The sequence below is a fragment of the Pimephales promelas genome, chromosome 18, assembly GCF_988280905.1.
Source record: "Pimephales promelas chromosome 18, fPimPro1.hap1.1, whole genome shotgun sequence".
NCBI classification, from domain to species: Eukaryota; Metazoa; Chordata; class Actinopteri; order Cypriniformes; family Leuciscidae; genus Pimephales; species Pimephales promelas.
In genome coordinates this window covers 6,877,501-6,903,594 of record NC_142786.1, presented here as the reverse complement: position 1 = coordinate 6,903,594, position 26,094 = coordinate 6,877,501, and the positions used below count along the sequence as shown (strand labels likewise).

The following is a 26,094-nucleotide window of genomic DNA, read 5'->3' as shown; positions in this document are numbered from 1 at the left end:
TGCTGCGTTACACGAGAATGAACCTCATTGGTTCTTGTGGAAGCTCAAACGGGCTGTGTAACACGAGAATGAACCTCATTGGTTCTTGTGGAAGCTCAAACGTGCTGCGTAACACGAGAATGAACCTCATTGGTTCTTGTGGAAGCTCAAACGGGCTGTGTAACACGAGAATGAACCTCATTGGTTCTTGTGGAAGCTCAAACGGGCTGTGTAACACGAGAATGAACCTCATTGGTTCTTGTGGAAGCTCAAACGGGCTGTGTAACACGAGAATGAACCTCATTGGTTCTTGTTGAAGCTCAAACGTGCTGCGTAACACGAGAATGAACCTCATTGGTTCTTGTGGAAGCTCAAACGGGCTGTGTAACACGAGAATGAACCTCATTGGTTCTTGTGGAAGCTCAAACGGGCTGTGTAACATGAGAATGAACCTCATTGGTTCTTGCGGAGGCTCAAACGGGCTGTGTAACATGAGAATGAACCTCATTGGTTCTTGTGGAAGCTCAAACGTGCTGCGTAACACAAGAATGAAACTCATTGGTTCTTGTGGAAGCTCAAACGGGCTGTGTAACACGAGAATGAACCTCATTGGTTCTTGTGGAAGCTCAAACGTGCTGTGTAACATGAGAATGAACCTCATTGGTTCTTGTGGAAGCTCAAACGTGCTGCGTAACACGAGAATGAACCTCATTGGTTCTTTTGAAGCTCAAACTCGCTGCATAACACGAGAATGAACCTCATTGGTTCTTGTGGAAGCTCAAACGTGCTGCGTAACACGAGAATGAACCTCATTGGTTCTTGTGGAAGCTCAAACGCGCTGCGTAACACGAGAATGAACCTCATTGGTTCTTGTGGAAGCTCAAATGTGCTGCGTAACACGAGAATGAACGTCATTGGTTCTTGCGGAATCTCAAACGTGCTGCGTAACACGAGAATGAACCTCATTGGTTCTTGCGGAATCTCAAACGTGCTGCGTAACACGAGAATGAACCTCATTGGTTCTTGCGGAATCTCAAACGGGCTGTGTAACACGAGAATGAACCTCATTGGTTCTTGCGGAATCTCAAACGTGCTGCGTAACACGAGAATGAACCTCATTGGTTCTTGTGGAATCTCAAACGGGCTGTGTAACATGAGAATGAACCTCATTGGTTCTTGTGAAAGCTCAAACTCGCTGCGTAACACGAGAATGAACCTCATTGGTTCTTGTGGAAGCTCAAACGGGCTGTGTAACATGAGAATGAACCTCATTGGTTCTTGTGAAAGCTCAAACGTGCTGCGTAACACGAGAATGAACCTCATTGGTTCTTGTGGAAGCTCAAACGGGCTGTGTAACATGAGAATGAACCTCATTGGTTCTTGTGAAAGCTCAAACTCGCTGCGTAACACGAGAATGAACCTCATTGGTTCTTGTGGAAGCTCAAACGGGCTGTGTAACATGAGAATGAACCTCATTGGTTCTTGTGAAAGCTCAAACGTGCTGCGTAACACGAGAATGAACCTCATTGGTTCTTGTGGAAGCTCAAACGGGCTGTGTAACATGAGAATGAACCTCATTGGTTCTTGTGGAAGCTCAAACGCGCTGTGTAACACGAGAATGAACCTCATTGGTTCTTGCGGAAGCTCAAACACGCTGTGTAACACGAGAATGATCCTCATTGGTTCTTGCGGAATCTCAAACGGGCTGTGTAACACGAGAATGAACCTCATTGGTTCTTGCGGAATCTCAAACGGGCTGTGTAACATGAGAATGAACCTCATTGGTTCTTGTGAAAGCTCAAACGTGCTGCGTAACACGAGAATGAACCTCATTGGTTCTTGTGGAAGCTCAAACGGGCTGTGTAACATGAGAATGAACCTCATTGGTTCTTGTGGAAGCTCAAACGCGCTGTGTAACACGAGAATGAACCTCATTGGTTCTTGCGGAAGCTCAAACACGCTGTGTAACACGAGAATGAACCTCATTGGTTCTTGCGGAATCTCAAACGGGCTGTGTAACACGAGAATGAACCTCATTGGTTCTTGCGGAATCTCAAACGGGCTGTGTAACATGAGAATGAACCTCATTGGTTCTTGTGAAAGCTCAAACTCGCTGCGTAACACGAGAATGAACCTCATTGGTTCTTGTGGAAGCTCAAACGGGCTGTGTAACATGAGAATGAACCTCATTGGTTCTTGTGAAAGCTCAAACGCGCTGCGTAACACGAGAATGAACCTCATTGGTTCTTGTGGAAGCTCAAACTCGCTGCGTAACACGAGAATGAACCTCATTGGTTCTTGCGGAAGCTCAAACAGGCTGTGTAACATGAGAATGAACCTCATTGGTTCTTGTGGAAGCTCAAACGGGCTGCGTAACACGAGAATGAACCTCATTGGTTCTTGCGGAAGCTCAAACGGGCTGTGTAACATGAGAATGAACCTCATTGGTTCTTGTGGAAGCTCAAACTCGCTGCGCAACACGAGAATGAACCTCATTGGTTCTTGTGGAAGCTCAAACGGGCTGTGTAACATGAGAATGAACCTCATTGGTTCTTGTGGAAGCTCAAACTCGCTGCGTAACACGAGAATGAACCTCATTGGTTCTTGTGGAAGCTCAAACGGGCTGTGTAACACGAGAATGAACCTCATTGGTTCTTGCGGAGGCTCAAACGGGCTGTGTAACATGAGAATGAACCTCATTGGTTCTTGTGGAAGCTCAAACTCGCTGCGTAACACGAGAATGAACCTCATTGGTTCTTGTGGAAGCTCAAACGGGCTGCGTAACACGAGAATGAACCTCATTGGTTCTTGCGGAAGCTCAAACGGGCTGTGTAACATGAGAATGAACCTCATTGGTTCTTGTGGAAGCTCAAACTCGCTGCGCAACACGAGAATGAACCTCATTGGTTCTTGTGGAAGCTCAAACGGGCTGTGTAACATGAGAATGAACCTCATTGGTTCTTGTGGAAGCTCAAACTCGCTGCGTAACACGAGAATGAACCTCATTGGTTCTTGTGGAAGCTCAAACGGGCTGTGTAACACGAGAATGAACCTCATTGGTTCTTGCGGAGGCTCAAACGGGCTGTGTAACATGAGAATGAACCTCATTGGTTCTTGTGGAAGCTCAAACTCGCTGCGTAACACGAGAATGAACCTCATTGGTTCTTGTGGAAGCTCAAACTCGCTGCGTAACACGAGAATGAACCTCATTGGTTCTTGTGGAAGCTCAAACTCGCTGCGTAACACGAGAATGAACCTCATTGGTTCTTGTGGAAGCTCAAACTCGCTGCGTAACACGAGAATGAACCTCATTGGTTCTTGCGGAATCTCAAACGGGCTGTGTAACTCGAGAATGAACCTCACTGGTTCTCGCACGTCAAGCGAACATGCTTGAGCTTCAGTTTCAATTCAACTAATGTGTGAATTGATGAATGTTGATATGTGAATATGAATAAAAGCCTAAATTAAATCACGTCTCTTCAGAAAATTTTGACTAAACTGCTCGATTTATGCAATAGTTTTACAATCGCTTTGTCTTTTTTGGTATTTAATGAAGGTACAGACACCTTTCAGATTTCATAAAAAAAATTCTTAATTTCTGTTCCGAAGATGAACGAAAGATTTACAGGGTTGGAACAACATTAATGTGAACAATTAATGACAGAATTAAGTTTTTGGGTGAACTTACCCCTTAAGTCATTGCTTATAATAATAAAGTGTTTAAAATCATAAAAAATAAGCATTAAATTCACAACAGTTCACAAATTGACTTAATATTTAATGTCCTTCTACATTCCAAAAAGAACAGATGTAGAAATATGGTGTAACCACTAGTATCTTTCCACATGGTCACCAGCAGGGGGAGACAACCCTGAATGTTGTCCTGGGCCCTGTGCCGAGGGGAGCCCAATCAGTCCTGGTATATACTCGTTGTATTTTGTACCCTACAACAAGATCCTCATCAAAACTAGCACATGAACATGCCACCAGAGCCAAAAAAAAAAACAAAAAAACACACTCATGGCAAGAAAATTCTTTATAGTTTCACACCAGAGGTTTCCGGACTGTCTTTTCGCCGGCTGATCTCCTCTGAGTTTTGAAAGTTTTGTCAGTAAACGATAACCTAAATTCTTGAACTGTTCTTTAAGATCATAAATTCTTTCCAAAAATACAGTCAAAACATATTAATTTGTTATGATTTGGCATCATGTTTTTTTCAAATAAATTTAAGAAATATCGGGCTGGTTTCACAGGCCTTAGAATAGGCCTTAAATTACGACATAAGTAGATTTTATAAACATGCCTTCGTAAAAATCTAAATATTACTGGTGTGCATCTTGAGACAAAACAAGGGCACTGACCTTTTAAAATACCTCAGTGCATGTTGCTTTCAGTTGAAATCGCTCAAAGCATGCTGTTTAGTCTGGGACTACAGGCTTAAAGGGACATTACACCCATTTACTCACCCTTATGTTGTTTCAAACGTGTAACACTTTCGTCAGTTGAACTAAAAAGAAGATATTTTGAAGAATGTTGATAACCAAACAGTTGACGGTATCCACTGACTTACATGGTATAGGAAAAAAATACTATGGAAGTCAGTTACCAACATTCTTCAAAATATCTTCTTTTTAGTTCAGCACAAGAAAGTGAGTCATACAGGTTTGGAAAAACATATGGGTGTGTAAATTATGTCAGAATTTTCGGTTTTGGGTGTACTTATTGAGGCAATTGAGGTTTAAATGAATGTTTAGCCTAAACTAAACATTATATAATTTTACGGACTGTACAGAATGTAATGTGCACACAAATAAATAGGCTTACACGTGAGAGAATATTTAATGTTTATTAAAGTCAGCTACATTATTTCTTAGATGTATTTACAGAAATTGAGAGGGGCCAGAGTTTGCAGTTATTTGCATTTCATTAGGCTACCATTTAAAAACAAAGGCGTTTCACAAAGGCCTCTCTCATGAATATTCAATGTTTTTTTTTTTTTTTTTTTTTTTAATTTCTAAACTAGGCGTATTCACAAAACACAGTAAGGGTTTACCACGAAGCACTCCAATAGGCTACATTAGGAAGTCAAACCAAGTGTCTCGTCATGTCCTCGGGTTTCAGTCAGATTGAATATGATAGGCTACCTATTCGAAGGGGGAGGGGGGGGGGTTACTCGTATAACACACAAATAATATCAGGATGTTATTTTCGTTAGTTAGTTTCTGAACTGGAAATAAGAGACAAAGCCCTTTTAAATAGGTTATATTATAGGCATTATTATTTATAATACGCAATTATCGGTTTAAAAGACGATATATGCATAATTATTATAATTTCAGTTGTCAAATTTTTATATTAATATAATATAATTAGTGAAATCAATATTTTGAATTAGAAGTAAATATAAAACAAAAGCCATTGGCTACTTCTATACCACTACATTTTACAGGACTGAAGATAATGTTTAATAGTGATGTTGAGGTTTTTCATTCATGTTCTGCTGCTCATCAGCTCGTTTTCGTCTGTTTATTTTACGTAGCGTAAGCCTACTTAATTGAGGGACACGCCCACATACGCGGCGCGCGCGCGCGTGCTCTGCACGTTTCAAGTGAAACAGTTGTTAATCGCTTGAATGCTAAACTTCCCACAGCAGCACGTGCTGCGTGGGATTCGATCCATGAAATTATCCACCCTCGTCATACACAGTTAACTCGAAATTAACCCTGAATTCAAATGGCGTATTAAAATAAACGCTTTGCCCAAGTAACCACTGCTTTTGTTGTTTTTTCATGCATATATAACAAATGAGAGTTCGATAGAATTTCATACTTTCTCTTCACATGATGTGTTTGAAACTGAACAGAAAAAAATATAACTATGCAACTAGATGCATACATGTATGGTTGTGCTATCTATTAATGTTTTAATACTTCTCCCCCTCCCCCTCCTGTCCCTTTGTCTTTTAACCCTATCAACCTTTTGTTTTATTTGACTTCCCCTGTCCATCCTCTGTATGCAGATTTTCTGGTGAAGGATTTTGTCTGCCCAGCAACAGCTGTGCTTGAGGGGACATCCAATGCCCTTGTATTCCATCCGCTTGCAAATCAAGGTAAAGGATATGCTGTTGCACAGAGCACACTATGTACGTCTGCTTATCATTTTATATTTGCCATAACTAAATTGTCTCAGGCTGCAAGTCCAAGTGGCACTATAAAGTCAGTGGTGCATTTCAAGTGGTAAAATGCACAAGTTTTTTCCAGGGCAATGTACAAAATGTAATGTTGTCGTACCCCTCAATCGGGTCATGGGGTCTATACGACCCCAATCGACTTTTACTTAACAAAAAAAAAAAAGTTCCCTTCATCTCAGTGGAATAAGATTCGGTGACTTTTCATACATTATCTATCTATACACACACACACACAAAAAAAAACTGGGCTTGATTCGGTTGTTCTGAAGGTAAAAAATGTTTACATCTGATCTTCGGGGTCAATATGACCCCACACTGAAATGAATGGGAAATGTGAAAAAAAACTAAATATATTTTCTTCATGTGTCAAAAAATAAATAAATAAACAAATAAATAAAAATCCATCATAAATCTGAAAATTTTACACAGAAAGGTCTAGTACTAGAGCATAAATGCAATGTATCATAAAAAAATAGCATTTCATATGCTAATGCTAAAGCTAATGGTGTAGGTGAGGAATTGTGTGGTATATGGATACAAAAGTACTTTATATATCTCCAAAAACACAGCATTAATGCATAGATGAGAAGTAAACATAAAAAATGATATGTTATTTGTATTATTAAAAATGTATATTTTTTGTACAATTACTCAATCAATTGGTCGTATAGACCTGAAGCCCAGAAGTGTAAACAGGAAATGAAGACCATTTGAAGGTTAAAGCTATTTGTTATTCCAATAGATGATTATGTAGGCCTACACATGGTCAATTGGTAAAGTTGTTTCCCAACTCAGGCCTTCAAATGTATTAAACACAGTGGAAAGTTAGAGCTCTATCTCCCTCTATTGGTCAAACGGGATCTTAACTTTATTGCTAAAGGCAACTATCATAGCTTGCTCACTTCTTAGAGATATTTATTTGGGCTGCCTTTTTTCTTTTCTGTTCTTGCAATAAAGATGCAGACACTTTTGTGCCTAAATATTTTGTTTTGACAAAAAGATGCCAATATTTGTTGTTAATGGGTGTCTGTCTATATATAGTCCAAGAATTGACTGGTTATTGCGTAAAAGTACTAAGGTATATGTGACCTTAATTCATTTGAAGCGAGTGGATATAATATCACGTTTCATACCTCACAAAGATATAAACTCCTCAAGCAGCTTGATATGTATTTCTATGAATAGATAGAAAGGAGGCGACTCACAAATTATGAAAGCAGTTTGTTTATCATCCAGTTTTTTTTTTAACCTTGTTAAAAATATTAATCGTCTGCGACATTACATTGAATTGAATTGATCTTCCTGCATTTTTGACACAGACTTCGACCATTGACAAGCTCTCAGTGCTGTAATACTAAAATAACCAGCAGATGTCGTCGTTAATTCAACTGTCCGGTATAATCAGTTGAGTCATCTGTGATTGTAAGTGCGTACTCACGTGTACGCGAATGAGTCGTGCTTTGAGTCATAGTATAGAGGGGTTTTTTTTGTCTTAATGTGAGGTTATCAACAGAAAGATGCGTTTTTAAGTCATATGGGGTTTTGGGTCAAGGGTAAAAGTAGCATTGGCGGATTTAGGGTCTCGTGGCAGATGGTTGTCAATCTCAGTAAACGAACACAAGTACACTAGTCTTTGATTGACTTTACCCTAAGAGCCATACAGCGTCATATAGCCTATATAGGCTACCGACCATTGAACAATTACAGATGCACTTGATGTCTTGTGTGTGATGTATATACATCACCTCCTTATTTTATTTAGTCAGTTTTTTTGTTTTTGTCTTTATTAATCGAGATTGAATTAAAAATGAATTCCCTGATAGAACGCGCACGGAGATAGAGAAATTGCTCGACCACATATTGAAGAGAGCACGTAGTTTATGTGGGCGTTAATTTGCGAGGAAACATGATTTGGCTCAGTGTAGTTTCAGCACCGTGGTCAGAGCTCGACAGAACAAAAGGCGGATTAGAGTCCTTGATATCAGGGACCGTCCAAATGTTACATGCAAACGCAAAAAGCGAACACTCAAATAAAGCAGGAACCATAATGCTATTTATATCACTGTAAATTTCCATTTAATAAAACGTGTTCATTTGTTTTATTGTTTGTTTATTATTGGATCCTGGTTCTTCATGGATATAAAACGTGCAGTTTCGTTAGCATTAGCATTGTTTCTTTATAAATGAAAGAGTTTGCTATACCTTTTTCTTTGTTTGTTTTAATTGATTATTGATTTGTTGTATGCTTATGGAAAATATGTCCCTTTGTCCATTGAACTCAACTCATTCTCTGTGAAACCACAAACACCTGTTAAATTTAATTATAGTTCTGTACTACATAGTTTTCAAAGGTATTTCGTGACAATCACCTATCATTTAGAGGAAGTATTAATATATATATATATATATATATATATATATATATATATATATATTATGCATAAAGTTGCAGTTACAAGATTTTAAGTTTTAAATGTGAGGTATGCATCACGAAAACAATTTTTGGTATGTTTTAGCTTACCTCAAGGGCATCCAAGATGTAGGTATCTTTGTTTCCACAGTATTCTCAATTTTGATATTTTTAGGTCAAACCGTTCTTGTCTGTCAGATAATGCAGGTATATGGTGTCCACCTCAAAGAGCATGCACGGAGAAGTCCAAATTAAACATGATTTAATGACTCATAAATGTAAGTACACATTGATGGCCTAAGACACGAAACGAGTGGTTTGTGTGAAAACGAACACTATTTATATCGCTTTTACCTCATGTAACCACAGCCACGTCCAACTGATCTGAAGGCGCTGGACGTGCGCTGGAAAGCGCCGCAATTGATCTCTCGCGGTTGCGAACAAAATTCAACGTTGTCTGTTGATATATCGAAATCGTCTTCCATTGCGATTTCCTGTATATCTACGTAAATATGTTTAGATCTAAGGTAACGCGAGAGATCACTTCTGGCGCTTGCGCAGAAAACGTCCTCAGATCACTTGGACGTGGCTGTGGTTACATGAGGCAAAAACAATATAAATACTGTTCGTTTTCTCACACAAACCACATTTATGACTCATTAAATCATGTTTAATTTGGACTTCTCTGTGCATGCTCTTTGAGGTGGACCCCATATACCTCCATTATATGACCGAAAGACACGAACGGCTTGACCTAAAAATATCAAAATTGAAAATACTGTGGAAATAAAGACACCTACATCTTGGATGCCCTTGAGGTAAGCTAAAACATATCAAAAATTAATTTCAAAGTGAACTATCCCTTTAATGTAAAACAGTTGCTATTGTGATATATAATAGTGCAAATACAAGGAAAAAAAGTCTCAATTGTGAAATATAGCATTTTTCTATATACATTTTTCTTTTTACTTCCATATATACCACAGTGAAATGAAAAGGACAGCTTTTCATATTTGGCAGCACCCAATGGTTTGTGAGAGGAAAATGTAGACGCTCCCTTAATCCGAGTAAGCATCACGGTTTCCACACCCCGAGGGAGGACAGGAGATGGACAGGAGGGGGACACCGGCTTTCGACGTCAAAAGCTACGGGTTATACGGAGTGTCAACACCGTGAATATAGGCTACAGCATTACCGTGCGTCTTCTTCACTGCCTCTGCATTAAAACGTGAGTGAAATCCATTTTATTTGCATTTAAACTTCTATTGATTCATGCATGCATTCGAGTCAACAGGAGATATTTGAGAGGGCACAGATAGACAAAAAAAAAAAACCCCAAGACGATTCAAGGGTGACAGATGCACGGATTTAGTTGAATGTACAGTGGTTTGCGTTCAAGCCATTCGCTCTCTTTATCAGTGCACGTAGAATATCAGACTATATTCTACAACCAGACAGAAAGACAGCAAATAAACAAACATCCCTTTGGGATTAACAAAAGAGAGCGAAAGAGAGAGGGAAGGAAGGAAACGAGAGCAAATTTCGCCTTTGCACACACACCAGAGAGCTCGTAAGATTTGAATAAACTTCTTTCAGTCTTTATTGATTCGAAGGCGTGAAGTTGCATGGATAGTTGCGTGTTTTTGTTCTCTGTCATGTATGTGCGTATGTGGTGTCGTGACAAAGAGCCACATACGCCTGAGCCTCCAGTGTGGATTAAACAAAGAAGCAACGGGGATATCCGTCAATATTTATAAGCATTTTTATTTTATAGCATTCAATTTTAATGTGCTTTATTGCCAGAGTTCGTAACATAAGGTCCTTTGTTCTTCTATAATAATATAATCTCTTAAAATTCCTTTATAGAAGCCACTCTTATCCTATGTTTTGATAACACGTTATAATAGCCTAAATTATTAATAATTACATTTATATGATGCATTCATTCAAACATATCATTAGTGTATATTGAAATAAACATCATACAATGCTTAGCATCTGTGATGTAGCCTATATACATTTCTGACATTTCAGTGCTTCCAGCATTGTATTGAAATCTTTATTATCTTCCGTAATATTATGTATTCAACACATACTAATTCATTCAGACTTTGTTTAATAGATTATTTCAGCTTTGGTGTGCTATCTGTTTTTATTTATAAACGTCATAACTTGTAAGATGTCCCATTGTGTGAGAATTTCACCATTCAAAATCGACCGACATGGAAGATTGTAATTCTGGCAAAACGAATGGCGATCATTTGCATATTGAATTTTTGATTGGTCTTTCGTTCTTACATCTAGTTAAAGTAGCTATTCATTTAGCAAATGCGGCTGAGGCCGGGAGGTCTTAAAAATTTGACGTTTTACATTTGATTATGCATAATAAATTATTTTAAAACGTTTCTACGAGTTAGTCAGTGCCCATATTTTTCGTATATTCGCTCACGAGCAGGAATGGTTAGGAGAGGTAACCATAGCAACAGTAGACCACTCCAGGACTTGATCGCACGCGCACGGTTCAATTGCAAAACTTCAACACACTTTATTCGTTATATGTTTCACAGATATATGATAATAAAAGCTTTAGTTTTATGTTTAACAACTCTGTTTAAATACTTGGCTAGCTAACTGCACTGTAAACTGAATAAAATTCCCCACCTGACGGTCTTTATATTTCACAGATATGTTATAAAATGTATTATTGTTATGTTTAATAAAGGCTCTTTCAAATACTTAACGTTAACGTTTGGCTAACTGTGTTGTAAACCGAATAAAATTCCCTTTCTGACGGTTTTTAAGGCTTTAACGTTACTTTGGCTACTTTACAAGAATAACATGTTCTTTTACAAATATAAATCTTGTTAATTGGAGATGTTATAACGTGTTAGCGAGTATTTTAGCGTTATGTGTTTTGTTTCACGCAGAGCTGTCACGGTTCAAATCTTTTCCACCGGCACTCTAGTTTAACACCGCGACTCTTCCTCCGCCGCTGAGCCGCTCTCCAGTGCTGAAACCCCGGGCGCAGCTGTCGCTCCGTCCCCTTAGGAAACTGTCCTAATGAAGGAGGCCGACGCCATCAAGCTCTTCATTGGCCAGATCCCGCGGAATCTGGAGGAGAAGGACCTGAAGCCCATCTTTGAGCAGTTTGGGAAGATCTATGAGCTCACGGTGATCAAGGACAAGTACACGGGAATGCACAAAGGTAATTAAACGAGATTGACGCGGCTCTATTGAACGGACAGTCCCAAGAGGAGATGGAAGACTAATGGTGCTAGATGAGATTCCTTTTCAAATCTGAAATGGAGATATGTCTCTTGAGGAGAAACGTCTCTTGTAAGGACACATGTGTCTCAATGTGTAAAAAAAACTTTATTTAATTAAGCATTAATTTCCTTCTACTTCATTTTGAGTTTGCTTCCAATGGTCTAGCTTTCTAAAGAAATCTATTCAAGTGCATCTGTGGTGAGAAAGCAAATTCAATGTCCATTTCTTAGTCACAGTTGTCAAGTCCTTTTATGTTCACAAAACACTGTTTAATATTCATGGACTGTCTAGGTTTTGCTATATCTTCATTTCTACATCCCACGTTGTTTTCTTGTTCCTTCTTCAGGATGTGCGTTCTTGACGTACTGTGCGAGGGAGTCAGCCTTGAAGGCCCAGAATGCACTGCACGAGCAGAAGACATTGCCTGGGGTGAGTTGTCGCTGTTGATGACTTGAACGCGGAGACGGGCTGTATAAAAAATTGATTTGTTTAAATCAGACAAACATTTCCAATTGTCTATATTTAGCAGATTGCATATAGAATGAATCATTTATCATAAAGCACTTCTAGCAAGAGGGGGGACATCTAAAAGTAGAAGCAACACAATTGATGGTTCAGGAAACAGGATCTGTGGAAATCTGTGTTGACTGAACAGACTTTAATTAGGTATGTAGGAGGGCACAATCCTTGAAGGCATCCACGATCATGTCGCTCTCTGAAGTCGTTGATTAGCTGTTAGGCCATCTGCCGCGCCAGAGCCGTGACGGGCAACCTGTAAACTCAGAAATCTCTTCATCTTTTTTTAATGCCTTTTTATGTTTTCATCCATAAATCACCCACTTTTTTAGATTTTCCAGATGTACTGAATCATTATGAGCGATGTTGCGAGTCAAATGTTCTGACGTCAACGTATAGAATTCGAGGATGGGATTATATGGTCTGTATTGAGATTTAATGAGGAATTAATACAACTATACGCTCAGTGCTCGCATGATTTCTTTTTTTTCCTGTTGATTAGACTTGAAGCAAACCCACAGGGAATCTTTTGCTTCCCCTCAGATTCTATTTAAGCGAGTTTAATTTGCACAAGAGGAAGCTGCATGCGAAGACGCCGTAAACGCAGAGACACGATGTGGACTGAGCGGCTAAACAGAAGCTTCTGGTGCTTCTGAACAGACTCCGGGCCAATTGTGGTCCCACCAGACGTAGGCTAATGAAGGGATATATGGCTTTATTACTCCGTATGTAACATCGAAGACTGGCTGAGTAGTGTTTTAGATCGAAGTGCAAGTGAAAGAAACCTTGGTTTCAGAGAACCAATGTTTGCGAGCATCTGTTTAGATTGTTTTTCCTTATGGTGCGTAACGTTAGGCGCGTGTGCTCAAGAGTAACTCCTGTACAAATCCCATTATTAGCATGACAGTAGTCTGACCTTTGCGACCTCTCCAGGCGTAGATCAGCCGGTTCCCTCGGCTTTAAATCCTCCGTCCCTCCGTCCTCCTATTAGTCTACCCCCCTCACCTAAGCTTGGTAAGACGGTGTTCAAACCTCCCCCCCTGAGGTACGAAAGGGAACCATGTTATTAAGAACTACAGCCCCCCCCCCCCTTCCCCTTAAAGAGAAATCTCTCTTCCTCTTTCTTTTCATTCTTTTTTCACACACGTGGAAAGCCCAGCTGTGTGGCATTATTACCAGCTCATGGCACCTGCCATTCAGAGCAAGCCCCGCCCCCAGCCTGTCAATCATAGAGAATCGCTCCGGCAACGCTGCGTGATGTGTGTTTAGAGTGCGTGTGCGGGTGAGATAGGAATTGTTACCCCGACGAGGGGAGAAAGACAGATAAGATAAGACTGAATTTGGCTTGGAACCTTAATTTCTCACTTTTTCTCTTTTTCCCCCTCAGGCTTTGTTCACACTAGGCTGAATTCAGATTTATTTCCCAGATTTGATCTTTAAGACTCGCTGTTTGTATTGTCAATTTGAGAGTGATGAAAACCTATCCACCATATGTTCAAAGGGTGTAATTAAAGGGATATTTTTAACCAAAAATTACATTTTTATCATCATTTACTCACCCTCATGAAATCTCCTCCTGCAAAACGTAAAAAGTTTTTTCGGTCCTTTTTTGGATGCCGTTGGGTTTTATTACAGTATGATTTTTATAGTATTTAATAGTATTTTGAGTTAGATATATATATATATATATATATATATAAATCTAAAAAAAAAAAATATATATATATATATATATATATATATATTTATATATATTTTTTTACGTTTCAGTAGTTTGTGCTTTTGGCATTTCATTTTATTTGTATTTTAGTTTTAGTCATTTTTGTTCTTCAACTAAGTCTTATTTAGGTTTTTAAATGTAATTTTTTAATCTAATATTTATTAGGCCTGTCAAACGATTAATAAAAGTTTGTGTTTACATAATACATGTGGGTGCACTGTGTATAATTATTTTGTATATATTTAAATACACACACATGCATCTATATTTAAGAAAAAAAATGTATATTTAAAATACTAAGTTATATATAAATCTATATACATGAAAATATTTCTTAAATATATACAAACATGTGTGTGTATATATATATATATATATATATATATATATTAGAGCCCGACCGATAAAGGATTTTGAAGGCCGATACAGATACAAATATTTTTGGGTTTTAAAATCCGATATTCCGATATCGGACGATATTTTATTTATTTATTTATTTTTATTTTTTTAAACTGGACATGATAGTCACAAATTTTGTCATGCTTATTTGAGTTAAGAGAACTGATGGGGATGTTCTTTTGATTGTTATTCAAGCAATGTATGTATCGTGACCAACTCAACGAGTGTTGCCAAAAGGAACGGTGTAGAGTGCCCTCTGGTGGACAAACTATACAACTCCAACGCTCATGACATGGTTCAAGCGTGTTTCGTCCGTTTTAATTTTATTTTTGAAATATTCATTTATCGGCCATTATAACTGCCGATACCGATAGTTTGGAAAATGCCTAATATCGGCCGATAATATCGGTCTGCCAAAATATCGGCCTGACTCTAATATATATATATATATATATATATAATAATTATATACAGTGCACCCACATATATTATGTAAACACAAACTATTATTTTGGATGCGATTAATCGTTTGACAGCCCTAATATTTATACATTGTTTTATTTCAGCTTGATTTCAATTAATGTAAACCATCTTTAATCTTTAGTCACTTTGGACAAAAACAACTTAAACCTTCTTCAAAACATCTTTTGTATTTTGCAGGGTTAGTAAATGATTCCAGAATTATATTGTATTATTATATTTGGATTTTTCTACATAACTTGCTATAATAACAACTTAGTGTTCACTTTCTTCTACAACAACTAAGTGTAGCTATCATTGGGGAATTAGCAGTTGACACAATGAATTTGGATCACAAGAATGTTGTAATTTGTGCTGTATATTACTTGTTTGCATGTGTGTACTAGTTTTCACAAAAGTGCAGGGTCTAGAGACTGAAAAACTGAACTCATTTTAACTTGAGTTCCACGAATGCTGTGTCATGCGTGAGACACTGCAAAAGACATGAGCACAGCAGTCTACTGTTTACATTGAAAAAATAATGGAAAGTAGTGCAGTGGAATGGGAAAACAAGTTCTGTCTAAACAGTCCTTACACTCTCGTCTCACACTCTCATTTAAAACTAAAGACAATTCTCATCTGTTGAGTGGACCTCCAGGGTGGATGAGAATTGTCTTTAGTATTAAATGAGAGTGGGAGAGACAAGAGTTAGGTGTCATTCGAGCGGTCCACTGTGTTGTCTTTATTTAAACATAGCTTAACTCTTAATAAATATATACATATACAAATAAATAAATCCCAGCAGTATGTATTCAAATGTTTCAGGCTCTTTCACACAGCAGGCTGATCTCAGGTAGGTATCTCAGGCCCTACTTACACCTGGTATTACGATCGGATCACAAGTGGACGTCACTAAATACAGGTGTAAATGGAGTCGAAAATGTTTTGAGCTTTTCCACTTTCTACCAGAGGTAGTCGACAGGATTGCTTTCGTGGTGTAAACACTTGTGGTAGAATGCTTTCGAACAGCCACAAAAGACCATCTACTGACCTAATGCGTAAACATAATGGGAAGCGCGCTTGCCAGACGCAACTTCGTCGGCTGGAGACCCAAGAATGGTTTGACGGAAAACGTACCAAGCGTGATGTGTTCTCACCATTCCTGATTTCTAACGCGCACTTGCAGCATTCAGAGTTCAAACGAAAGCTACTGCTCTCCGTATGTTTTTTTGTTTTGTTTTCTGTGTTCATATGTAAATTGCGTGAGCTTATTTCGTTCATTAGCTCAAAAGATCTGAAAAAGCCCATACATTTACCCACCCTTTGAAGAAATCAGGACAGAAAGTGGACAAAAAAGACAGATTAAAACACCAGGTGTAAACGAATATGTATCTGCCTTGTCTACTTGTGATCCGATCGACCAAAGCGCATCTTAATAGAGGGTATGCACGTGACGTCACCGTCGGCCGGAGTGCCTGAAGTTACTCACAGTGAGTGGCAAAAAGACTGAGCGGCTGTATTTGTTTTCAGCGCGAATGCCACGAAAAACAAACACAACACATATAACGTGGGAAAGAGCTTTGCGATTGACCGTACAACTAGATTTGATAAAAAATCGGAGGTATGTTTTTACAGACTGCTATAGAAAGAGGAGCAAATACTGGACTCCAGTCAGCGAAAGGTGGATTTGCAGTTATCATTTTGTGTCAATATGCTGAATTTAGCTGTAAAACCATACCCATATTTTGTATTGTTATATATCAACAACTCATCAATTAAATATTTATCATTGCATATTCTGCATTTTTGGATGTTTTTTAATAAACACTGACCAAAAAACTATATAGTTTTAGGGCTGGATGATATGATGATATAAATAGGCTATATATAACACTGATATAAGATTTATACCTACCTATATTGCATTTATATAAAGCGTTCACAGGCAAATTTGCTTTATGTTTTGGTCTATATTGCTTCAGGCAAACATAAATGTCAGGCAACACGATTCCTGACTGCATGTCAATATCCATGGATCGCTGGATCTTTAATAAGTTGTTACGAACACTATATTGAGTCCAACATTTAGTTTAAATTGGATAAAATTGTTTGTTTTAGTCGCATTTTCGCAGTTTCCCCTATTAAATCCAGTCACGCAGCAGATCTTTTGCCACTCGGTCAGGCTGAGGGTTGTTCCGGCGGGAAAGAGACATCAATGCATTCCCTCTATAGCAGGTGTAAACAGGGCCTCAGGTCACCAAATCCCATAAATGATACACTAACAGACTTCTCTATGACATAACTATGAGCATTCAATTGAAACACAATAGTTGGACGTTAAAGCATTCGAGTGACAGTTTTTATTCTCTAAAATGTTATTATTTTTCCTAACTTTTAGTATTAAATGAGAGTGAGAGAGACAAGAGTGAGGTGTTATTTAAGTGGTCTTCTGTGTTGTCTGAGGATGCGCCACATGCAGTCTTCATTGTTTTTTTTTAGTTTTTTTTGTTTATTTAAAAGGATCCCCATTAGCTGACGCCTGGACGATAGCTAGTCTTCCTAGGGTCCAAACAATATATCAAAAGGCAATAATTTCATATATAAAATACACGTATAGATTAGAATAATAAAAAAAAAACAAGCAAAAGTAACAATACAAAAAGTACTAATTAAGGTAAAAAATAATAAATAACAACATAACACATAACACAACCTCACTCAACCAATCCAAACAATATTATAATAGTGAAAACAAAGTCTTTTTTTAATTATCTTAAAAATCTAACCACATCTAACTTTAATAATCTTTTTTAATTGTAACTCTCAAACTCTCGGAATTTAGAAAATGCAGCTTGATTCCCTTATAAACAATCATTATAACACCTTAATGTATTATTAATACAAGTAAATACTAGTACACACATGCAAACAACAAATAATAATTGAAATTCTAAACATACAATTGTGTTTTGGGTTTGTAATAATCATGTTTTAATAATCAATATTCTAATTTCACTACTATTGAAACTCTGAATAAAATATCAACTGACAGCGATGTTTTGAAGGGAGAGGTTTACACAGACAAGGGAGGAGGGGTTGAACAGATGGCATGGCTGGGGTGGCACCTGGCCTTATGTTTAATTTCAGGTGAGAGACTCGCAGTGATTGTAGACAGAGGAAGAGAATGGAAACCTGGAGTCCTCTTTCTGGTTTTCCAATCCCATGGTCTCCTCCTCCTCCCCCTCCTCTTATCTTCCCCCATCTCTCGCTCTTTGCCTATCGTTGCCATCCCTACGTGTTTGCTTAGTTCTGTTTGTCACACGGCCCCACTTGCACGGGCACAACAAAGCGGCGGGCGATCCTCATGCGTTCCTTCAAGCTTTTAAACATACACATAAACACCTTCGTTGGTTTGTTTCCTCTATTTTAGAATTGGTCACATGTCAAATCATACTCTTTTTGGCCTCCTCTTAGCATTTGAAAAAACTGCGTCTAGTGCACTACAAAAAACTGATGAATTTGGAAGACAGTTGTTGTGTTGGCGATTTATGGTATAACGTGACTCAGCTGGATCCTATCTGACTTCAGTTAAGATAAATATCAGCTTTCACGCTGAGTTTTTTTGTGGTTTGTTTTATCTGCTATCTGCTGTTTCAGGAACAGCTTTACTCTTACTCCTACCTCAGCCGCAAACAATTGTGACAAGAAAGCAAGACGTAGTAGATCAGCAGGACAGACCAGATTGCTTAATGTTGTTTTTACTATTATAATTTTGATTCAAAGCATCAAATTACGCCCGTCCCCATCGAACTAGCGTTTCAATTGGCGCGCACACGTTTTTGGCATTTTCATGTTTGGGACGAGATGTCTGAACGCGTGTTTAAAAGAGCGTCTGTTGTGCCTTTGTTGTGGGGGAAGGGAGGGCAGGTGTTATTAGAGAGGGGGATGGAGTGTGAGAGAGTGAATGTCTGGATGTTTGTTTGTAGTTTAGTACAATGTGCTCATTCTGATTTACGTCGTAGTATATTTAGGGCACCCGGAAAGTCAAATAAGATAAGATTACTTGCTTTATACCCTAAAATATGTGTCATGTTTTGTTCAGTGCAGGCTTTTTACAAATACAGTGAGTGCACTTCACTTAAACGATGTGTACAAATGTACTTCTATGAAAGTCCAATTGGATTCTGTGTAAGAAAGTGTATGCAAACTCATAGTACTGTACTTCTCGCACGAATGAAAGACGACCATATCGGAAATAACTCGATCTGACGACTTAGAAGCGAAATTGCATGCACACGTTTCCTTTCCAAAATTTGACTTAGTGTCAGTGTCTATATTCTCACCCAGGCAGGATGAGTCCATTGTTCAGATGAATTGAAGGGTTACAGGGTTCGAGAGCGTGAAAGAGGGAGAGAGGTGAAAGTAGGTCTAATTAAAGAGAAATTGGACGGATATGTGAAAAGGGGGGAAGATTGAGGGGTGAATTGGGGGAAGGGGGGAAATGAAAGAAAATTTGACATAATGAGCCGAGGGTGGTGGGGGTGGGAAGGCAGCGGACGTCCATGAGCTTAAAGACAGACATCTGCTAGTAAGTGTGTGTGTGTGTGTGTAGCATTTGATGATTACACACTCCGTGAGAGCAGAACTTAATCTGATGGACATGTATCCACTGTTCACGGTGGATTTTTTCACACCATTGAGACTCAAATTAAACTAGCTGACGGACATTTTCTACTTTTCAAAGCGTAGTTTTCATCCACTTTTTTTTGTGTGTGTGTGTGTGATAGGGTTTCAGATAATCAGACATTTATTATAATAAATTCCCAAACAACAGATCCCCTTGGGTCCATCCTACTTCCTCTCTTGATTTGGTTGGTTTTCATTGTCTGCAACAAATCATGTAATCTTAAGAGCTTGTTTGCTGGATGTAATCTGTCTTCTTTCTGAATGTGTCCCGATCAATATTGTTGCTCAGGAAAAGCTATAAAGGCACTAAATGATGAATATGGCATTTGCAGATTTTCTGATGAGTAATAAGGATGTATCGAAATTTCAATTTGTAGTGTCCACGATCATTTTTTAAAACACATTGGCCTGGTTTCACAGACCGGCTTAAGTTCACACTACATGATTTTAAAACGTCGGGCTGGACAGTGCGGTTCACACTACATGACTTGCTCTCAGTGAAATCAGGAGCGTTCAAGTTGTTTAGCTGTTCACACCACAAAACACAACGTGATTGATCAACAACAGGAGGTAACGCACTACACGCACTACATAGAGATACAACCACGATCGGAACGGTCTTAATCCTGAAAATAATCAAATAAATAACGAGTTGACAACAACTCTGTCACCCAACGATTCTATCGTCTACAAACTACGCTTTGTCACGAAAAATCGCGCAATAAAACTAACCAGAAATGACACGAAACAGCACGTGCGCCAATACCCAGCGAAGAAGAGAAGAACACAACTCGCGAATATGGACGTCAGACAGAAAATAGTGTTTGCGCGAGGATTTGCTCTGAGAAAAAAAATGCAAAAAATGAAAACATAAGATTTAACTGGTTACCTCAACCCATGCCTTGCTATGATTGGCTGTAGCTCATGACATCACTGAGGTTGAGTTGCGCGACGGCTCTGGATATCTAGCATGCTAGGTATTTTTCTGGGCTCGGCGACGCGTCTGTGAGGCGTCTGCGCATAGATATGTATATAAAGGCTAGATGTGTTACGGCGGAATTTCCATCGTCATCACCGGCGGCCATCTTGTCACAGACAAGCTGATGTAAGATGAGTGGTCAGCACGAACACAAATAGTCTTATCTCATTGAAATCTTGACGGATTTACAAACGGTTTGGTTTCTTACAAACGTTATTAACGTGGCTATAATTATGTGGATGATTATTTATTTATACACTTTTTGTTCATACGTATGCAGTGTCATAACTACATCTCTGACGTTTATAACAAAACAAACCATTTGAAAATCGGTAGAAAATGGTCATTTACATGTACCATTAACACAATGTTATGAGTGAGCGAGCTGCCTGTGACAAGATGGCCGCCAGGTGCAGACGTCGACCTCCATTGGCCAGCAGCGTGGACGAAATATCTAGCCTTTATATAGATATCTATGCGTCTGCGAGCGTCTTTGCTGAGTTGTTGGCTCTTTCATACTAACAGATTTGCAAGCGTTCATCACCCGCTAATCCCCCGCGATTTGCACGCGATAACACCCTGACCTGTCGGCGAGCTCAACGATTTGCAAATTGTGCTTAAAGGATTAGTTCACTTTTGAAAAAACTTTTGCTCATAATTTACTCACCCCCATGTCATCCAAGATGTCCATGTCTTTCTTTCCTCAGTCGAAAAGAAATGAAGGTTTTTGATGAAAACATTCCAGGATTTTTCTCTATATAATGGACTTACATGGGAACCAGATGGTCGGAGGTCCAAACGACAGTTAAAAACAGTTTCAGATGCAGCTTCAAATGTCTTTAAACGACACCAGGCGATGAATAAGGGTCTTATCATGCGAAACGATCGGTTATTTCAAAGCTTATTCCAAAAAATGGAACTTTTCTAAGGACAAATGCTAGCCTTGCTCTATTCTGTGAGGCGCGTTTGTGACGTCACGTAATACGTAATTACAATCAAAAGGTCACGGGCGACATAGCCAGAAGTACAGAGTCAAGAGTGTTTACAAGTTGAACGCATAGGTTGAACGTGCAAACTAACTCAAACGCCGTTTACAAAAAAGGAATTAAAACGTAAAACAACGATGTCGGACGATTTTGATTCTGTACTTCCGGCTACGTCGCCCGTGACCTTTTGAACGTAATTACGTATTACGTGACGTTGCAAACGCGCCTCACAGAATAGAGCAAGGCTAGCATTTGTCCTTAGAAAAGTTACATTTTCGGAATAAGTTTTGAAATAACCGATCGTTTCGCATGATAAGACCCTTATTCATCGTCTGGTGTCGTTTAAAGACATTTGAAGCTGCATCTGAAACTGTTATTAACTCTCGTTTGGACCTTGTACCGCCTGGTTCCCATGTAAGTCCATTATATGGAGAAAAATCCTGGAATAATTTCATCAAAAACCTTCATTTCTTTTCGACTGAGGAAAGAAAGACATGGACATCTTGGAAGTTTTTTCAAAAGTGAACTAATCCTTTAAATCGGGCTTAAAATCCTGTAGTGTGAACTTGGCTTTAGACTAAGCCAGGACTAGGCCTTATTTCAATTAGGACATTTAATTAGCTTTTATAAACATTCCTTAAAAGAAAAAAAAAACATTACTGATGTGCATCTTGAGACAAATCAATGGCACTGACGTATTTTAAAAATTGTAAGTTGCTTTCACACAATGATTTTAATCATAGCCAAGGTGATCAAACCAGTAAAGATTGGCATTTCTTTTCTCTTCCACTTGGCATTTGGTTCCCATAGACAGAAATAAAGTAGCAGGATAGTCTCTCCAATGTTGACTTGACTGCGTGTTCAGGGTGTTAGACATCAGCGCAATTGCAATTGCAAGCATCGCTCATATGAGGTCTGTTTGCTTGGCAAAAGCGAGTTTGTTTGAATGTGCTACATTCAGAATTTGATATGCATATTGAGTTAACAAGCCCAACCAATGCACATCTCCATTTCCCAAGCAGTGCCATTTTCACACATGCTTTTATCTGTCCATCTTTTCCTATTTAAGCAGGTGTTGACAGTGACAGTTTAAAGTCTGTGTTACTATTGTAATTGCTTAAGATCTAGCAATTGGCACATTTGAAACAGGTGAATTGATTGGAGCTTATTGATTATTTCAAGAATGAACATTTTAGGTGCTTTAACCGTGGTGTTTCATCGTCTAATAAGAATAAGTGGCTTTTCAAGCTGCAACAGCAGCATGACAAGCAATTAAAAGGCCTTTTTCTAATTCTCATAGGATTATCATACACGCAGTTTCGATGACCTCATCATTAATCAATAATAATGGAGTATTTGTATTCAGTGTGCTGTGTTGTAACACTGCAGAGGTGAATACATATGCATTTTCCCTTACATTCATATACATTTACAAGTATTCTTTAAACTGATGTAGAATTTTGTGTTTTCAGTTTCGTGTTATCTTTGTAAATTTGATTTTAATGGGCATGAAATGGCATATTTTTGTATGAATGTCTTTCTGATGTAAATGTTTGTTCTAAAATGGGAAATGGATGCAGCTGAAAGAATAAGCTAGAAAAGGAGATTGAAAAGAAAGAGAGTGGAATATATTGGGGGTGGGGTGGCGTGCAGGTTGATTACGGTCGCAGGTCCTGTTGCCAGGAGACGGCTGGGACAAGGGATGCTGGGTTGCTAGGGAACCGGCTCAATGCAATGGCCAGCATTGCATGATGGGTACAGAGGCAAGATTGAGAATAGTCTTTGTGTGGATACACACCTAATTTAACATCTGCTGCCACACGCACACACTGACAAGTCGCAAGAGAGATCCTCTTGAGCTAGCTTGAGTGCAATACACACACAGTCATTCTTTCCATGCACAGAGAAACTTGGGGAGTATGAACAAACAGAATGTAGCGTGTGTGTGAATGGGAATTGCGATATGATTTTTGAGCTCTTATGAGTCACTGGCTTTCTTTTGCTCGTATTGTGCAGTCGTACTAGTTTGTGTGAATGGAACTGTCAAATTTGGGTGTGTCGTCTTCACATTTTGTTTCGGATGTATAAGCATATAGCTATTGTACAGGACACTGTGATTTGCTTGTATACGTGTTCGAGGCTCTACATGGAGGGTGACGGCAGAGTAAATTTCATTTGATTGAATAATCTATGGATTTAATATCCCATAATCCCACTGAAATCCCTGGCCACAGATCAAGTGCAGATTAAGTGTGTGTGTGCTGAGTTTTTTATGCGGGCAGATGAACCAAGCAGGAGTTATGACCTGTGCTTCTAATGTATGGAAGGATATTACATTTTTTGTTGTTGTTGTTGTTGTTGGTATTTTCAATTGTGCAAACACATATTGAAGGATTGCATTTATTTGTGTATGTTTTACGATTTGCATATTTTTTCGTACACAACAATAGCCTGTGTTTATTGGTTCTGGGTTTCCTGGTTCACTTGAATGTTTCATTCTGCAGTTTATTAAAAAATGTAATGATTTACTAGAATAAATTGTCACTTAATGTCAGTGGTGCTACCGCAATATTGTATACTTTTGATTTATGTTGTTCATAAGGTTTTTTTTTTTTTTTTTTGAAAGGGTTAAAACATGAAGGGCTGTTATGAATGCTTAGTGGCATCACCATTAATTTTTTTTCTAAAGACATTAATTATTTTATTCTAAAATGATTAAATTGATCATAAGTGACAGTAAAGACATTTACATTGTTACATTTTATTTCAAATAAATGTTCTTTTGAACTTTCTATTCATCATAGAAACCTCAAGAAAAATGCATCACGGTTTCCACAAAAATCTTAATTAGCACAACGGTTTTCAACATTGATTATAATAAGTTATATGCAGCAAATCAGCATATCTGAATGATTCCTGAAGGATCATGTGACAGTGAAGACTGGATTCATCTTTGCATCACAGGAATAAATTAGATTTTCATATATATATTACAATAGAAAACAGTTATTTAGAAAAATGTAAAAGCAACTGTAGAATGTTAATCATCTGTAATTATTAGCGCGGTTCTATTAGTTTTCTTTGTCGAGCAGTGTTTGTGGAAGCCAACAGGTTTCTTTCGGCTCGATGATGGAGAGTCTTCACTGCCTCTGTTGCTTTGGCAACAATAGCGGTTACACCTGCTACTTTTCTCTGTCTATCTCTGTCTCTCTCATAAATAAATTCGCAAAGACTCACTTTTCATCCATTTTGATCCCTCCGTCGCCTTATTTTTTTCCCCCCGTGTCTCTTGTTCTTTTTTTCCTATCACTACCTTCCCCACCCCTCGTCGTCCGGGGCAACCTTGTTTACCTGCTGGGTAGCTCGTCTCGCCGTTGTCATGGTGACAGAGGGTTGGTTGCCGTGCCGACCTGAAGTGGCAGTGCCGCGACTCCCTCTCTCTGTCTCTCTCTCCCACTATTTCTTGTCTCTTCCCTTCTCTCTTGTCCTTTCCTTTTTGTTCTCTGCCACTGTCTCTGCTTTTTCTTTCTCTAAGCCTTGAAACTCAGTGACTCATCACAGTGCAAGGAAAGACGTGAATAAAGCTAAAGCATTTTCTAGTACATCACAGTGCATCTGTAGCCTGTACAGATATAATGCTTTTCAGTTATGTTTTGGTTTGATTTGCCATATTCCTGTTGATTCATGCTGTTCCTTTCCCTCAACCTTGATGTGAGTTGGCTCCTTTCCGAAAATGAATCCAAAATGGCACAGTCATTAACCTAATCCATTTTGCTGACCATTTCAAAGTGCTCATGCAATCAACAGTTGGCCAGCTACTTGACGTTTCTTATACACTCTTGAAAATAAAGGTCTAAAAATGGGTTTACAGCCCAACGTCAAAAGAGGACTTATGAAAACCTCTCCGAAGAACACAGGAGGTCTTCAAATTTCCTCTTCTGATTGATCGATAGATTGATTTAAACTTTCAAAAGGGCCGGTTCACCAAATTCTTTTTTAAGTCTATCTTTTAGACTGTCATGTTTTGCAGAATATTTTACAGTGCAATGAAAGTGAATGAGGGCTAAAAGTGATGGAAGAACCATTAAAGAACCTTGTTTAGGAAGTAAATTGGGAGCAGCTGCCCCCGATACAATGATAAAACGCCCTCAAAAGTTACTTTCCCTGTATGCCAGTGTTTTCTGGAGATAAACAAAGCAATTTGGGCAATTCAGATTTAAGCGCTGCAAAAACAAGCTCTTACCCTGAGATCAGATTAGTAATCACCAGAGGGAGTTACACTAGGAAGGCAAGCGAACTGATCCAGAACAGACGTATAGTGGGTGTTGGGGATCTTTACAGTGCTTTACATTACTGCAACAATCAATGAGACCTGCTTCATTAGTCAACCTGATAAATGCCCTTCTGTTTGCGCCCTTCTCCGCGAGTCGTGTAATATATTTTGGGAGTGCTGTGAAATAGTGAAAGTCATTATGTATGGTTTATATGCCTCTGCGCGCGCGT

General features: G+C 38.6%; 1 protein-coding gene across 3 annotated transcripts in view; it reads left to right on the top strand.

Annotated features, from left to right (window-relative positions):
- Window positions 1–9,602: 9,602 nt before the first annotated feature.
- celf3a (cugbp, Elav-like family member 3a) overlaps window positions 9,603–26,094 on the top strand; it is a 34,902-nt gene continuing 18,410 nt past the window's right edge. For all 3 annotated transcript variants that reach the window (XR_005623588.2, XM_039678315.2, XM_039678313.2), the window contains exons 1-3: window positions 9,603–9,807; window positions 11,507–11,784; window positions 12,193–12,275. Coding sequence is in view for 2 of the 3 variants with exons in the window: in XM_039678315.2 (XP_039534249.1) it covers window positions 11,640–11,784; window positions 12,193–12,275 (228 nt within the window). In the remaining variant the exon portion in view is untranslated. The remainder of the gene's footprint in view (window positions 9,808–11,506; window positions 11,785–12,192; window positions 12,276–26,094) is intronic.